The sequence below is a fragment of the Cololabis saira genome, chromosome 8, assembly GCF_033807715.1.
Source record: "Cololabis saira isolate AMF1-May2022 chromosome 8, fColSai1.1, whole genome shotgun sequence".
In the NCBI taxonomy this organism is placed as follows: domain Eukaryota; kingdom Metazoa; phylum Chordata; class Actinopteri; order Beloniformes; family Belonidae; genus Cololabis; species Cololabis saira.
Window position 1 is genome coordinate 26,513,365 of NC_084594.1, and position 15,602 is coordinate 26,528,966.

The 15,602-nt window shown below is 40.4% G+C and overlaps 2 protein-coding genes across 3 annotated transcripts; one reads left to right on the forward strand and one right to left on the reverse strand.

Annotated features, from left to right (window-relative positions):
* Positions 1-19: 19 nt before the first annotated feature.
* Positions 20-6,983, forward strand: nab2 (NGFI-A binding protein 2 (EGR1 binding protein 2)). 2 transcript variants are annotated; one of them, XM_061728568.1, is made up of 9 exons: positions 20-143; positions 471-547; positions 897-1,835; positions 1,970-2,103; positions 3,259-3,310; positions 3,396-3,510; positions 3,607-3,786; positions 4,556-4,627; positions 5,426-5,539. In XM_061728568.1, exons 3-8 carry the CDS (start codon positions 945-947, stop codon positions 4,579-4,581), a joined length of 1,398 nt encoding a protein of 465 aa, XP_061584552.1. In that variant the 5' UTR covers positions 20-143; positions 471-547; positions 897-944; the 3' UTR covers positions 4,582-4,627; positions 5,426-5,539. The 2 variants fall into 2 exon arrangements, with proteins under 2 accessions (XP_061584552.1, XP_061584549.1); XM_061728565.1 differs by lacking the exon at positions 4,556-4,627 and having other exon boundaries at positions 5,426-6,983.
* Positions 6,984-8,055: 1,072 nt separating this feature from the next.
* Positions 8,056-12,428, reverse strand: zgc:113184 (uncharacterized protein LOC553745 homolog). The gene is made up of 4 exons (XM_061728290.1): positions 12,196-12,428; positions 10,617-10,745; positions 10,180-10,538; positions 8,056-10,078 (listed from the first exon to the last, which is right to left on the reverse strand). Exons 2-4 carry the CDS (start codon positions 10,726-10,728, stop codon positions 9,893-9,895), a joined length of 657 nt encoding a protein of 218 aa, XP_061584274.1. The 5' UTR covers positions 10,729-10,745; positions 12,196-12,428; the 3' UTR covers positions 8,056-9,892.
* Between the last annotated feature and the right edge of the window lie 3,174 nt (positions 12,429-15,602).

Here is a 15,602-nt window from a genome sequence, read left to right on the forward strand (position 1 = left end):
TCCAGCCCACACAGACGGCGCAAGGCAGCCAGCAGCCAATGCGCTGCGCCGGAGGAGGACTTCTGCCAGTGATTTCAGACGAGGAGATACACGCAAAGGGGATTTACTACGGCAATCCGCGGCGTGGAGGCTCTCGGCAAGAGGTAAGAGAAAGGAATCGGGTAAAAGCCGCGGTGTACGGATGGGCAGAGTGTCCTCCTTTAACATCTGGCTCAGGAGTAGCAGGATTAAGCCTGAATTATGGTTCCGCGTTAAATCGACGCAGAGCCTACGGCGTAAAGTACGCGGCGACGCGCAACGTACGGTGCGTGTCGCCGCGTACTTACGCCGTAGGTCCTGCGTCTGTGTAACGCGGAACCATAAATCAGCCTTTACGGTGTTATTTAGAGCCGAGAGTCATCCAAGTATTTCTGCTGAAGTCCTGTCAAACCTACCACGCTGACTAGTGATCAAATGTTTTATTTTGTCAGGCTCAACCCGGGAATTCGTTGAAGACACTGAAGAAATTTGTTTCTTTTCTGTTCATCCACCTACTGATCTGAAGAAGGTAAAAAAAAAAAAAAATATATATATATATATATATTATATATACATTTTTATATTTTTGTATTATTTATTTTTTATTATATTTTATTATATTATATTTTTGTATTATATATATATATATATTTTTTTTTAATATAAGTATGTGTATAGTTAATAAGAGCTTGCATGATGATGTGGTGTTTTTTTTTTCTTTTGTGTTTAGAGGAATACTTTTCAAAACAGGCGTAAGATTATTTTTAAAAAAAACTAGTCAACTGCATTTGAAAGCAAGAACTGTAGTTTTGGACCAGGTGGGAAAAGTGTGTCTATTTTGTGTTTTATTTATTTATTTAAATCTTCTCCACCTGCAGGTTCACGTGTTTCTTTCGTCCTGCCTAAACTTTCCAGAGGTGTGTGCCATGTCTCTGCCACGCACACTTGGGGAGTTGCAACTCTACAGGGTGCTGCAGAGGGCCAACCTGCTGGCCTATTACGAAACCTTTATCCAGCAGGGTGGTGATGACGTGCAGCAGCTCTGCGAGGCAGCGGAGGAGGAGTTTCTGGAAATCATGGCACTAGTTGGCATGGCCACTAAGCCGCTGCATGTGCGTAGGCTGCAGAAGGCCCTCCGAGACTGGGCGGCTAACCCTGCCCTTTTCAGCCAGCCCGTCGCTAACGTTCCTCTCGGGGGTATCCCACTGTTCAAAGTGGATGGGACGGGGACAAGTGGATCATCTGGTGAACACAGAAAATCTGTGAGTAATGGGCAGCCAGGGTCCCCCTGTGAAAGAGAGGATCGGGCTTGTCTTACACCCATGCACTGTGGGAGCCCGAGAAGCCCCTGCTCCCAAGCCTCTCCACAGCCACCGGACACACACTACAGAGAAAAACTGTCACCCATGGACTCCCACTGGCTCAGCCCAGATCCCGATGGGAACGACGCTTTGGCTTCTGCGTCTGGAATGGAAGAGGAGCCGCCCAGCCCCCCTGGTCCCTCCACATCTCCAGTCCCCTCCGCATCCTCTGCCCCAACGGCCCTGTCAGCTTGGCCTGGAGGGCAGCTGGATGGGGAGACGGCCAGGGCAGTGGTGGACAGCGTGGAGCGGCTCTTCAAGACCCAGCCCAGGTCAGATCCGGCAGAGGTGAAGACTCTGCTGAGGATGAACAAGAAGATGTCTAAGACTGTGGGACACATCTTCAGAATGGGGTCCCAGGATGTGAACAAGGAAGAGGAGATCCGGAAATATAGTCTTATATATGGACGCTTTGACTCCAAGCGGAGAGAGGGCAAGCAGCTCACACATCATGAGGTAAAAGCATCAAGGACACAAACTGATTTCATGATTTATAATGTATTACATCAGCCAGTGGGAAGCTTTTACTCTCAATTTATAAATAACTTAAAATCTGGATGTCATTCACATCTTTGTTTTTGCTTCCCCAGCTGATCATCAATGAGGCTGCAGCTCAGTTCTGCATGCGTGACAATGCCCTTCTACTGAGACGGGTGGAGCTCTTTTCTCTGGCTCGCCAAGTGGCCAGAAAGTGTGCGTACACCTCCACACTAAAACACTCAAGGTAAGGGCATCTGCTGCAACCCATGACGCCTCACACCTGATGGGCCATATCAATGCCTTCATAAAAAAGCTAATTTTAACAGAAGGAAGATATTTTAAAGGTTCAAATTGAATTTCAATCAGATTGTGCCTGATACACATCCAAGGCTTCAGATAAAGACATAAATGAAATAAATGTTAATAAGGGGATTAATAAGGGGATTTGATTAATTATATCTAGCATGTTATACACACACACACACACACACACACACACACACACACACACACACACACACACATATATATATATATATATATATATATATATATATATATATATATATATATATATACACACACATATGCACATATATACATAGATATATTTATTTTGTTGTCCTTTGTGTGCCATTACGGACAACAAAAATAGCTAGTTTTGTACAGATTAATCATTGCCCCGCAAGAAACATTTTCGTCTAACTTCATAAAGGTACACATTAGATTTTCAAGGTATGAACCTATAATACATTTTAAAAAGCCCATGTTTGTTCCTGATTCAAAAATGTTTATCTGTCTTAATCTTCAATGGATTAAAACAAAAATCTATCCCAGTTCATTCACATTATTGCATCAGACTATTTGAGCCAAATTAAGTAAAATATTATTTTTTGTTTATTTTGAGAACAATGTTGACGTAACACAGCTTTAGTGTGGTAATACGATTTTGAAGATGTCATATTTCATTCATTGTCCTGCTGTGATTTGATGGACAACAGGACATTCGCATTTCTATTTAATTCTGGGGATTCAAAATAAAATTGTTTCATCTCTCATTTTCATCAGAATATGACTGGTAGACTCACTTGTAATTTATATCACATGAACATGTAGTTTAAAAGCTGCATTAAATAAGTAAAAACTGTGACAGGGGTAAAGTTTAATGAGAAGTTGTTTCGTAAATTCTTTTCTTTTATGAAACCACATTGTCTCTTGATTGTGAAACATGAGGTTTGTGTGCTGGTTTTCAAAAAAAAATGTAATCCAGACCTTTTAGGTATATTTTGTGAATAGAGTGCATGTTGGTTTTTAGTTCTCTTTTTTTCACTTATTTTGTCAAAATACTATTTAAAGCGACAGGTGCAAACATTCACTTGCAGTTATTTTCCTCCTGCAGGTCAAATCCAGATGATAACGGCGGCCTTTTTCAGAAGAGAGCAAGACATGAGGTGAGTTTTCACTGCTGATGCCACAAATGAACAAATATCTGGCCAAACCTTCAGCACTTTCATTTGTAATGGTCATGTGTTTTAGGTGATTGTGCACGAGAGCGTGTCGTCACTTCTCGGAGCGGAGGGATCCGAGAGCTTGGTTCAGAGAGGAGATGATGACAGCCTGTCTGCGGAAAGCCCTGACAGTGTATCACATGGTAATGTTTTATTTATATATATATATATATGTATGTACAGTATATGAACATCCACACGAGGACATGCATTAAAATCAGATCTCTCTTTCCTCTTAGACACCAGATCACAGTGCAACCAGTCTCCGTCCCCCCGTCCCCACACTGAGACCTCCAATCCAGCCAACTGGAGTCGGCATCTCATACAGCAAACTCTAATGGACGAAGGGCTGCGACTGGCCCGGATGGTGTCACATGATCGGGCGGCAAAGCTCATACCAGAGGGAATGCACTCTACAGGTGAGTTGACCTATGTGTGACTGCATGTGCTTCGTAATGAACTCAGAGTAAATGAGGCAACGTCTCCCAACAATGAATATTTCATGGCTCTAGAGTTTGAACCCTGGTGAGTCATAATATTTCTGAGGTGACGCCTCCCACCATGTGCAGCTGATCTTTACCAGACTGTAAATTAGAGAGGATAGACGTTAGAAGGGGAAACAGAGGGAGGTGGAGAGGAAGAGTGTGTGGAGGGGGGGTGGGCGGGGGTAAGCACTGCTATAGCTCTTCTTTAATGCTGTGTTACTTTTGTGATGCATCGCAGCTTCTCACAAAAAGAACCGTGGAAAGAAAAAAACAGAAAAAACAAGTGATCTGAGCTGTTATAACCAGCAGAAGAGATGAAGTGAAGGAAACCAGCAAAGACACGGAGGGGCAGGGAGAGGAGGGTATAGGAAGTACTCCGTGGGCGACGGAATCGGACCCCCCCAACTCCTCAGCAGTGACTGACGTCAGAGTGTGTTAGGCGCGTGGGCTGAAGGGCGTGATGGATGGGGAGTGGGGGCGGTGGAGTGGGAGGTAATTGGAGGGGCGTTGCATTGACTCACCAAGCGACAGTGTACAAAAATAAAACCTGTGGGCAGGGAAATGGCACAGTCTTTTTTTATACATCTTCTTCCGCTACCAAAAGGACTGCGAAAATAATAAAAAAATGACATATGCTTTATCTCTGGTGTTGATCTCTTTCACTTTGTTGTGTTCTTGTTTCCCTATCTCTCACTCATCCAAGTTTCCTCATTGCGTCTCACTCACTGAGCTGAACTTTCATCGCCACTTCCTTTAAGCGTCACCACATTCAGCTGTAAGTTATCAGCTGTTGTCACCTTCTGTCGTCTAGATATTGTTCACAGTCATCACAGATCAGGAACACTCATTGATCTAAACTTGCTAACTGATAATGCTGATCATTTTAGTGAGGGGATTCTTAAAAATAGCATCAATCATGTTTATTTTGTTAAACAATGTAATGGAAACTGTTTTGGCTTTTAAACACAACTGGAAATACTTCGGGTGCAATCTGGATCTCAAACGTTAAGATAATGTTGTAAAACATTGTGGTTGTTCCGCGTTTTTTGAAACGTAATGATAAATCGCAGTGCAACTGTCCCTACACAATCAACATTAAATTCTGGTTATTATCTGCCTTGCTCACCTGATTTTCCAATTTCATCGTTGCTTCATCTAAAGTCAACCACACATTTAACACGGCAGCACTGGAGATATTTATTCATTCAACAGTTCGGGTTGGTCATATACAACACAATGACTTCACTGCAAGTGGGAGAGTTTCCTGCAAGAATTCCCCAAACTATCATTCAAAGGTCTTAAATCACCACTTCATTACCGGTGGATCTGAGCAGCTATTTATCCTCAGTCTCGCTATGATTCAGTCTGCCCCCATCCCTGTAAAACTGTGTGCTGCTAACTTTACATTCAGAGCAGATTAAACATGACAGAGTTTGTTGGGAAGCCTTAAAGTAAAACAAAACAAAAGGTGGTTTCCATAAACTTCTTTTTGATTAGCTGATTAACATTTCCTGTTGATCCCTAGGTTCACTTTTGGAGCAGGTCTCATTAGAAATTTTACGTATTTCCACAGACCACGACAGTAAAGCGGGGCGGCAGAGCTTGATAACAGCATGCAGAAGCAGTAGCCCCTGTGTCACCACAGATCCAGCCGCCAACTCCAACCACAGAGGGAAATGAAGTACCGCGGTTTTCAGGGAAACTGTGATTGGTCACGCCAATGGACTCCTGTCACAATCTGATACAGGTCACACGTGTTTCACTGACGCCTGATGGACAGAGGATTTTTCTTATCTATAAAACCAACGCAGTCAATGTGAGAATTTACCAGCAACTGATGTTGTACACCTGCTGTGACTTCTAAACACTTCAATTGTGAATACAGTTCCAAATATTGCAGATATCAATTTCTTTTTTATGTTTTTTGTTTTTTTGGGTTTTGAGCACATGAATTTACATGTCTTGCAGTGCTTAGCCATTAAAATAAATAATTACTGATTCTATGAAGAGAAACCTGGATTATATAACTAGAAGCATCACTGTCTGTTGGAGGCCTGACCTGCCTCAGATGAAACGGCTCAACACAGCAGGGGGCACTGCAACTTTGGGAACATGCTCTCTGCAGGTCCTCTGCTTTGAACAGCAGTCTGTTGCTGGGTAGACGAAATGTGTTTTTACCCTGTTCTAGAAAGTTACAATATAATACCTTGAAGCTCAGGAAACAAGTCGATGTTCTGTGTGGTAGAATCAGACGAACTCATGTTTGATATTGACGTAGTAAAAAGAACATCTATAGCATGTTTTGATATAGATTTAAGGAAGTGTTATGCATAAACACCACCATCAGGACCAGAGGCCATCAGATCTGAACAGACTGAGGTCTTTAAGATATGAAGACGTGGGTCTTCATCATCCACTTGCTCTCATCTATGTGCTGCACAAACAGCTGATGTAGTGTTTTATTGTTGATATTTCAGGATTCTAATCAGATACATATTGTTATTTTCTAATTTCATGAACTATGCTAATTTTACGATCCAAGTTGCGTGAAGTAAAAACACATTGTTGGTGACGGCAAGTCTTCTTCAGCTGACTTTGGCTCTTCTCCCACCTGGAGATGTTTTTTTTTTTGTACTAAAGGTACCACTGAATAGCGTTTAAAAGAAATTGCATTCAAAACTGCATTGCAAGACTTTTGACATGTAATCAATGTTAAAAAAAAAGAAAATACCATGTCATTTTTAGAAATGGAGTGATAACTGTAGATTTTTGACAATATTTATTTTTCTTTAGTGACATGAAAACTTGTGATATGATGGCATAATATTTCAGTAGTTCTAGATTAACAAGGTAATAATTATTTTAAAACAGTCCTGTTGTCCCTATTGCATTTTAGAAAAGCAAAAGAAAACACATGCTGAAGTTTACAGAAAGAAACCTACAGTGCTTGACTTTGATACAACGGCTCCTTCAAGTTTCATAAACCTGTTTCGTCTGCTCATAAGAAGGATTAATCATTTTCTCAGTCATTTCACGTTGATTGAAACGTTCCAGTTTTTGTTGACTTATCACAGATCATAACAGTGAGGTACCTAACTGTGCATCAGCTACATCTCTTGAGCATTCTTTGCCTCCTCATTTTATTATGTTGCAAAACAGATAATTTATTTTGTTACATCTTAATAAATGTTATTTTACTGATTTAAATCCGCGTTGCATTCTTTTTTTGAGAAAGGGTCACTTTTTTTTCTCTTGGCAGCTCCGATGTGTGGAAGATGCTGAGCTGCGTCACACAGCCGGTGACAGCTCTGCTGTCGTCTTGTTGGCGGCACTGACGCTTCAGGCATCAGGCATCAATGCTGCCATGAGTCACCGGTGCCTGTGACGCCATAGGCGCTCGTCCACACAGACAATTAGAGACAAGACACACAAACGAGACCTCGGACAATCTAAATATAGCCTTATAGTTTCAGAACCGAATGATTCTTAGTTTATTTCACTGCAGTTACAACCTGAGTAAGCTTGTAAATGCAAACTGAAATGTATTCACCATTATGAGATGCATTCAAAGGAATTTGGTGCAGGCATTAATGTTCATTTGAGATTAATGTGTAGGCTATTGCAAAAGAAAAATTCCTTCACCAAACCATCTTTAAGTCAAATTATCCATTTATCTACACTGCCTTCAGCCTGAGGTGTATTTGTGTTTACAGCGTTACTGGTGAACTTCTTGTAAAAATGCATTTAAATCAAGATTATACAACAACATTTGCAGCCAGATTGGTGTTCTTCAGGGTAATTTTATAGCAACAAGCAAGATAGTGGGAGCTGTCCTCATCAGTCAACTATCAGCTCCGCTTGTTGGGGAGTTAAATCTTTGCATCTATTCTTAGTGCTGGCTCTTTCCTCAGTAACAGGGTCAGGCTTCACACAGCTGATCTGACGACAAACAGCAGAATGATCGTTAGATATCATGAAAGCAGGAAGTTACATTATCTGTCCTCAAGTCTTTTATTTCCAGGATCCTCTCAGTTTAAGTGAATTTGCAACTAAAAGCACAAGGAGTGTCAGTAAAGTCCCTGCCAAATAAACATCTAAAACATTTATAAACAAAAGTATAAAAAAATAAAATAAAATGATAATCAGGGAGGGAATCAAGTTGGATTTATTTGGTTTGAACTCATTATTATTTTATACTTCTAGACGTTTTTTGAATCAGTTACATCGGATAACAATCTCACACACGCATCTTCCATCATGAATAGAACACACAAAGTTATACATACGGTACATACATACATATATAAATAAATTGCATTAGCCTACGTGTTGGCCAAAATGAACACCTTGGAAAATGTTTGCTTTTATGGCTCAGGAACGATAATCAAATTCAAACATTCAGATTAAAACCTATAATATTTGACCAGTTTTGCCTGAGTATTCATATTTGGTTTTAGAAACTAAACTTTTTTATGGTAATGGAAGCCAGACTGACCATTTTCACATCTGAGGACGCCTATAATCATTGATTCCTGTCTCTGTACGTTTCCACGTGTCCTGGAACCAATCATCCATTTTCTACAACAGTTTCATCCTGTTCAGACACACTGGGACTATATCCCAGTCTAACATGCTTGTTTTAGGATGGTGGAAGGAAGTACCTGGAGAAGATCCATGCCTTCATGAGGAGAGCATATACTGTAAGCTCCACACAAAGTCTCCAGCTGGATATAAACCAGGAACCTTCTTGGTTTGAGGGCTAACCACCACACCATATTAAGATCAGACAAAGCACGTAGTATCTTAGCTTCCTCTCGTCTGCCATGAATTACAATTCAAAGTATCTTGGTTTAGATGTCTTTCTTATCCCTAAGAGGAAATGTGACAGACACACGTACAGAGAAGTATAACATGTTAATACCAGACACATCACAAAGATGTGTTACTGACAGCAGGAACAACTGCATTTTTATGTCTGTTATTTATTTTGGTAGACCATATATGACCATATTGAAGCTGTATAAAATGGTTTGAAAACAATGTTGTTTAGATCAGCAAAGTCTGACTGAGCTTTCATCAAAGTCAATAACCTTGTGTCTAATGATCAGTTCTTATTCTTGAGGGTGTGGGACCCAAAAAAGGAAATAAAAGAAAATATAAGAACAGATTCAATAGAACAAGAGTAAAAAGCTGCTAAGAAGCCTAATATAAAAACTGTATTTTTTTAATACACACAGCATTGAAGGTCAAATGATCAATTATATTGCAGACATATATATTGATGCAGCTCAACAGACTGTTAATTAAATATGGAGAAACAACAGAAGGATCCTTCTTACAACCCACTATCATCTCCATATTTCAGGAGACTTATTTTCCCTCAAAAAATCAAACTCACAGCCGTCTATGAAGATCCATACTATAGGTCTGTGGTCAAGGTCCACAGACACAATGGCTGGGTGGTCAGCAAACATACCGGTAATAAGCCGATGCCCATCATATCGGCTTTAGTGTACAGTATAAATAAAAGAAGAGAAAGGATGCAGCCCTGGGAGGAAAGTCCATGTGAGCATCACATAAAATACCATTGATTTGCACATGTACTGTAGCAACCTCTCAGTTAAAACCCTCATCAGCTAACATGAGAAAAACCAGTGTTGTTGGATTATTTCAGTCTCCCTAAACTATTGTAAAAATTACTGTTTTTCTTTTCGTAGTTTTCAATACTGTGCAAACTTTTTCAGCACACGTGTTGCAGCCAGACCCATGGAGACATACAATCATAGACATACTGTAGTATTAGATGCTGATGCATGTGGAACTTGAGAACAAGGAAACACAATTGTATAATGTAAAGAGTAAAAGCTTTCAATTCCCTTTTTACTCATCACTTTTTCGTCTTTGGCACAAAAAAAAAATTCTGTCAACATCTGCACAGTTTATTCGTAGCCAAAAAGCGAATCAGAAAGAAGACCCCCCACCAATATTGTTCCCAGAGGATATGTTAACTTAGTTGTGCATGCACCAGAGTGTGTGTGGTCTAGGTGACATGAGTGCAGAGATGTCGTACGAACTCTCCCCTTGTGGTCGCGTCTCCAGGAAAAACAGCCTGGCAGAACTCACACACGTGAGACTGTAGTGCAACTTCTGACATCAGTGGTGCTGTGATGGTACCAGACAGGCTTCGGAAGTCACAGGCCACATGGGGGCTGTGAGTCAAAGGCATCTGAGTAAAAAATAAATAAAAACATGAATTAGAGGGAAAAGTTTCAAGAGAACAAACTAAAGCCAGAGACAGGATAATTGTCATCCAGTGAAAACAATCACCTTCACATTATAAAGGGCCCAGCCTTCAGCAGGATGATGGGGTTTTGACTGGGTGGACGAGGCTCCGTTGCACCTCGAGGAGCCCAAAGTCAAAAACAATGGATTTATTTTCTCTGTCTTTCCATCCTGCTTTCTCTGACTACTCGTTTCCACATTGAGCTTGGACATGTTTTCAGTGAGGAGACCAAAACCCGTCTCCACGTTTCTGTAGCGGTGGTCAGTGTTGCACAGTGCTGCAGGGTCTTGCGCTCCAGGCATTAGTAGCTCAGGCTCTTCAGAGAGACATACGGGGATCTCATTGGTGCACTGGACAGGGATGGAACTCATATCACTCACTTCTCCATTAGTTACAGAAGCACCTGAATACAAATAAAAAATGTGTTTAAAGCATCATGACTGAGAGACTTATAGTGAGCATATGATTTTCAAATGCAGACCTTGCTGTTTCTGCGGAGCTGCTGTGAGTTGATGCAATAGAGCCGCCTGCCTCAAGCAAATCGACCTCAGGAGAAGAAATTGTTGGTACAGCTCATTGTAAGCTTCCTCCATCTCACCAACTCAGAGACCTGTTGTGAGTATACATCACAAAGGCAATTAAACAAAAAAAAAAATCAAAACCATACAGAAAGCAGTTATTACAATCAAAACTTGTAATCCAACTCAAAATAGCACAAAAACATGGCAAAACATTTGCAAAGCGATATTTTTTTTCAATATCCAAGATAATTTGGAATTTGATGCAGGCAGCATACCGCATCAGAAAGAAGAAGAAAAAAGGGGGGAGGGGGCAACAAGCATGTTTCTGTGTTGCACCCACTGATTTAGAGTTTGTCAAGTGACAAAATCAATTTCTGTAAAGTTGAAAGTAAACAGCTTACCAACCTGTTCAACCCTTCGGTGTCTCCCTGGCAGGGATGACTAGTTATCTGTATCACAGTATATTGCGATTTTGAAACCGTTACAGTTTCAAAACCAAAACCAAAACTCACTGTTTTGTCTTAAAAGGTGTAAGGATCCCTTTAACCATGTGCAGCGCAGAGGAACACAACCTCTCCGTGCCTCGTGGTGTGAACTGTGAGCATTCATTTGCTTTCTTGTGGTTGACAGATAAAGTCACCATCGTATTTTCACCCGTCTGGAAAAAACAAATAATGCTTCAAATACTAAAAATACCCGGATGGACTTGATTTGAGGATGAAGGCCTGCGAGTCATATTTAAGAAGCATTGCTGCCAGAGGAGGTAACACTTCCAACATGAACGCGCATGTATGTGAGCACCACTCATCACTCTTTTACCAAATTTAAGGTGGTACTGTCTTAAGATAAATGTTTGTTTGGAATGGTAAAATAAATAGAGTAGTTATGTTCTCAAACCCTCTCATACCAGCCCGTGCCTAGTTCCTGCTATTTTCATTAATATTATGTGCTAAATGGTTCCGTGGGTGAGAAGTCTGGACTGCAGGCGGGGTAGTTAGACACCCAGACACTTCTACTACTACAAAGTCATTTGGTTTAATAAATGTTCAATGTGATCTGGTCTTGTCTGGCATGTATTTTTCCCCTTTGTGTGACATCACATTAACTATTTATTTTAGAAAGAGCAGGATGTGAAGTCATGTACCTACTATTCAAAATTTGAACCTCAAACAAAAAAAAAAGAAAAGAAACAAGATCCACATCTTGCAGCTCTAAAAACAATTTCCCAAACAGAACCTCAATTATTATTATGAATTACTCTGTTTTATTCAACTATTCAATGTTGTACAGCCTGGCCTTTGTTGTCTTTAACCTAAGTAAGAGCATAAACATTGGACTTTAAGGAATGGAAACGGTCGTGTGGTGTTATAAGTCCAAGTGTACCCTCTTGGACATCAGTTTGGAAAAAATGTCTGGATAGAAACAATGAATAATGTTGTGACATTGCATTTTCCCACCAGTTCTCTCATTCACTCTCACTCAATAAAGTAATTAGAATACTTTATTTGACCCTGCTGCATCTTAGATATCAATACTCACAAGACTAGGCACTTCTGGTCCGTCCTGAGAGAAGCTACAATCGGACGTTTCTCCCCTCAGGCCTCAACCTCATTCGTGTTTCCAGTTAACTTCAAGAAACAGCTGCCCTTTTAAAAAGTTTAAATCCAGACTTGTAGTCCATTAACAAAAACACAGCCTGCTGTTAATCCACTCTTCGTTTGCAGCAAATCCAAATCCCATCCGCAAACATTTCTATTCATGTTGACCAGTGAAGCATTTACTTCTCTAAAGTAACAGCATACATACTGAAAATGAAAAATGTTAAACTTTAAGGAAGTGGCTCTTGAAAACAGGGAAGTGAAACTCCTTTGGTATAAAGAGGAATAGAGCCATCTTTGAGAAGGTTAAAAGTGAATCTACACAGCAGACGTTTGCACTAAGTCAATGTAAAAGAGCAAAAAGTACAGTTTCAGTCTCAGGCTTGTAAAGGAGACAATTAAGTCCAGGTATCTGGTGTGATCTAACTTAAAGGACAACATTATCAAGGGAGAGTTTTTTTTGTCCCTTGGGAGTGGGTGTGTTTCAGTTGTGGTGTATTCTGAGCTCGTTCTTGTCCTGCAGCATTTTCTTGAGTTTGTTTTGACTCATGGTGTCTGCTGTCAAATATGGCATCCACATTTGGGCTAAACGTTTTAATTCTGGAAAGTTGTCATCACTGAGAAGTGCCAACACAAACAAACATATTGTGTCCCAGATTCTGGAGACTGAGATTTTTTTTCTTTTTTTGTTGTTTTGTTTTAAGTGGAACTGGTTAAGATAATCAAACATGTTCACAGCTCATCACTAACTGAAACAGTGGTTTATAAACACTTGTTTATGTTAACTTTTTTTTGACACCAAATATTCTAACCATCTATCATCTATACCGGTGTCGGTGCTTTTTTTTCCCACCTGCTTTTTTTTTAATCGGAGGTCTCCCGTACGTGATGACGTTCCGTCATGTGATTGGCTTTTGACCGTTTGCGTGAAAAGACCAGGAACAGAGTGACTACAGCAGCCGAGAGAGAGAGAGAAGTCATTGAAAGAAGGTCGTGTCGTGAACAGCAGTTATATGTTTCTTCTCCCTTTTACCTCCACTATGATCTGCTGCTTCTGACTTTACAGAAGTGTATGTCTCTATATGTTATCATTGTTGAATCTGTAAATGTCTAAGCAAAATAGTCATTATACATTATATAAATATTATTAAAAAAATGTAACGTCAACTAAGCGCTCACTGATTAATCCGCAATTGCCAAAAAAGATGTTTTGAATGTGAAGACATGGTGAAAAACTACCTTCCTAGCTTAACATGGCAAAAAAATACCATCGCGGGGAAAAAATGCACACTTCCGGGGAAAATATTTCAGCCCGATACAATCTGGTACTCACACCGGCAGCACGGTGGCTTGGTGGTTAGCACCGTTGCTTCACAGCAAGAAGGTCCCTGGTTGGACTCCCGGGCCCAGTGGGGGTCTTTCTGTGTGGAGTGTGCATGTTCTCCCCAGGTTTGCGTGGGCCTCCTCCCACAGTCCAAAAACATGTATAGACTAGTGTAAACCTCAATTGATGTTTCTAAATTGCTCGTAGGTGTGAGTGTGCATGTTTGTCTGTCTGTATATGGCCCTGTGATAGAAGGGTGACCTGTCCAGGGTGTAACCCCGGCCTCTCACCTGTAATGAGCTGGGATAGGCTCCAGCAGACCCCCGTGACCCTGCAAAGGATAAAGCAGGTATAGAAAATGGATGGATGGACATCATCTATACCCACTATTTCCTATTTGATGTCACATCACAGTGAATTTATTTGTTGGTTGAATATTCCACACTCATGTTTCAGGTCCTGCATCAATAAATAAACTGAATAAAACAGACCAGATATCAGTTTAGGCTTTTTTATGCCATGATTAAGCTGAATAGCTTAATTATCATGTGCCCCAGTGTTCTTCAGTTCTGGTCCTCAGAGCCCTGCATGTTTCAAATTAGTGGGTCATTAAAGCAGCACTATGTAACTTTTCCACCTTCCAACATCGTCATATTATATTGTTTAGCCAAAAATAGATACATTACCTCTTCGCTATCCATCCTGCCAACGACCGCTGAAAACAGAAAAGTAGTTTTGAAAGTCTGTCCCGTCTTATTTCGTTCACTATCAAAACAAATGCACACGACGGGGACAGGAGTTTTCCGGCAGTACGCGCTGGTGCTCATGGGAAACGTAGTGTTCTTTCTGGTAAAGCACTACTGCTTTTATCCAAAGGAGTCGCCAAACTCAACAAAAGCTGAAAGTTACATTGTGCTGCTTTAACAGACTAGTGTAAACCTTCGGGACGGCCTGATGACAATCCAACTTTTTAAATGAGGCGTGTTGGACAGGAGCAATGCCTGAAACATGAAGGACAGTGGACCCTGTGGACCAGGACTGAAGAACACTGATGTGACTCATCACCTCAACTCCTCATAATCAAAGCTAAGTTGTATTATTACAGTACACCAATAAGAAATACTTATTATTTCATCTAAAGGCTTTCTCTAGTTTAAAATAATATTTTGATGGAGTGAAATAACATTTTTAACAAACAGGCTTTCCAACAGTATAAGATTTATTACCAAGAAGCATTTCATACAACAAATAAATCATCTACCAGAGGCAAATGTCCTTACTTGTTGTGGTAAGTTTAAGTACACACACACACACACACATATATATATATATATATATATATATATATATATATATACACACACACACACATACACACATACATACACACATACATACATACATATGTGTGTGTGTGTGTGTGTGTGTGTGTGTGTGTGTGTGTGTGTGTGTGTGTGTGTGTGTGTGTATATCCTCCAATAACATTTATTTTGGTGTCATTCAGTTGGTAATTCATGATTGGTCAACACCTGGACAGGCAGGTCAATCAGTGCCAAACAATAATCTACCCCTTTCTCATATAGTCACTTTGGTTTTTCATTTTTGCTTCACTCAACAGGACTCATTTTCTTGTTTATGAACTCATCTGAGGACATTATGGCCAAATGGTCTAACAAAGTTAACTTTTGACATAAGTAGTAACTGTGTAACTTGTCCTGACTGAGGAAACGCGGTGCTTGTTGGCTCCCTTATTTCTGAACAATGCGGAACTAAAATTAATTTTGTTTTTCTCGTGTTGTCATAAAAACCAACCAAAAAATGTAATATTAATACATCAATGCCAAAACACTTGAAGTAAGTTGGATAATGATACAAGTTTACGTTTACTTACTCTTACAGAGCTCGAGCTCTCTTAAACAAAATGCAGGTGAAGACGATTGTGGAGCGGTGTTTTGGTAGTATGGATCTGCAGTAAGTAAATACACTCCCTCAACACTATAAAGGCTGATTTATGGTTCCGCGTT

Bases quoted from the DNA above. Each gene is read 5' to 3' on its own strand.
- nab2 (XM_061728565.1), top strand. From the start codon at position 945: ATGTCTCTGCCACGCACACTTGGGGAGTTGCAACTCTACAGGGTGCTG. The intron at 3,311-3,395 runs GTGAGTTTTCAC...CATGTGTTTTAG, and splicing joins AGAAGAGAGCAAGACATGAG to GTGATTGTGCACGAGAGCGT. The intron at 3,511-3,606 runs GTAATGTTTTAT...CTTTCCTCTTAG, and splicing joins CCCTGACAGTGTATCACATG to ACACCAGATCACAGTGCAAC.
- zgc:113184 (XM_061728290.1), bottom strand. From the start codon at position 10,728: ATGGAGGAAGCTTACAATGAGCTGTACCAACAATTTCTTCTCCTGAGG. The intron at 10,539-10,616 runs GTCTGCATTTGA...ATTTGTATTCAG, and splicing joins AGCTCCGCAGAAACAGCAAG to GTGCTTCTGTAACTAATGGA. The intron at 10,079-10,179 runs GTGATTGTTTTC...TTTTTTACTCAG, and splicing joins GGGCCCTTTATAATGTGAAG to ATGCCTTTGACTCACAGCCC.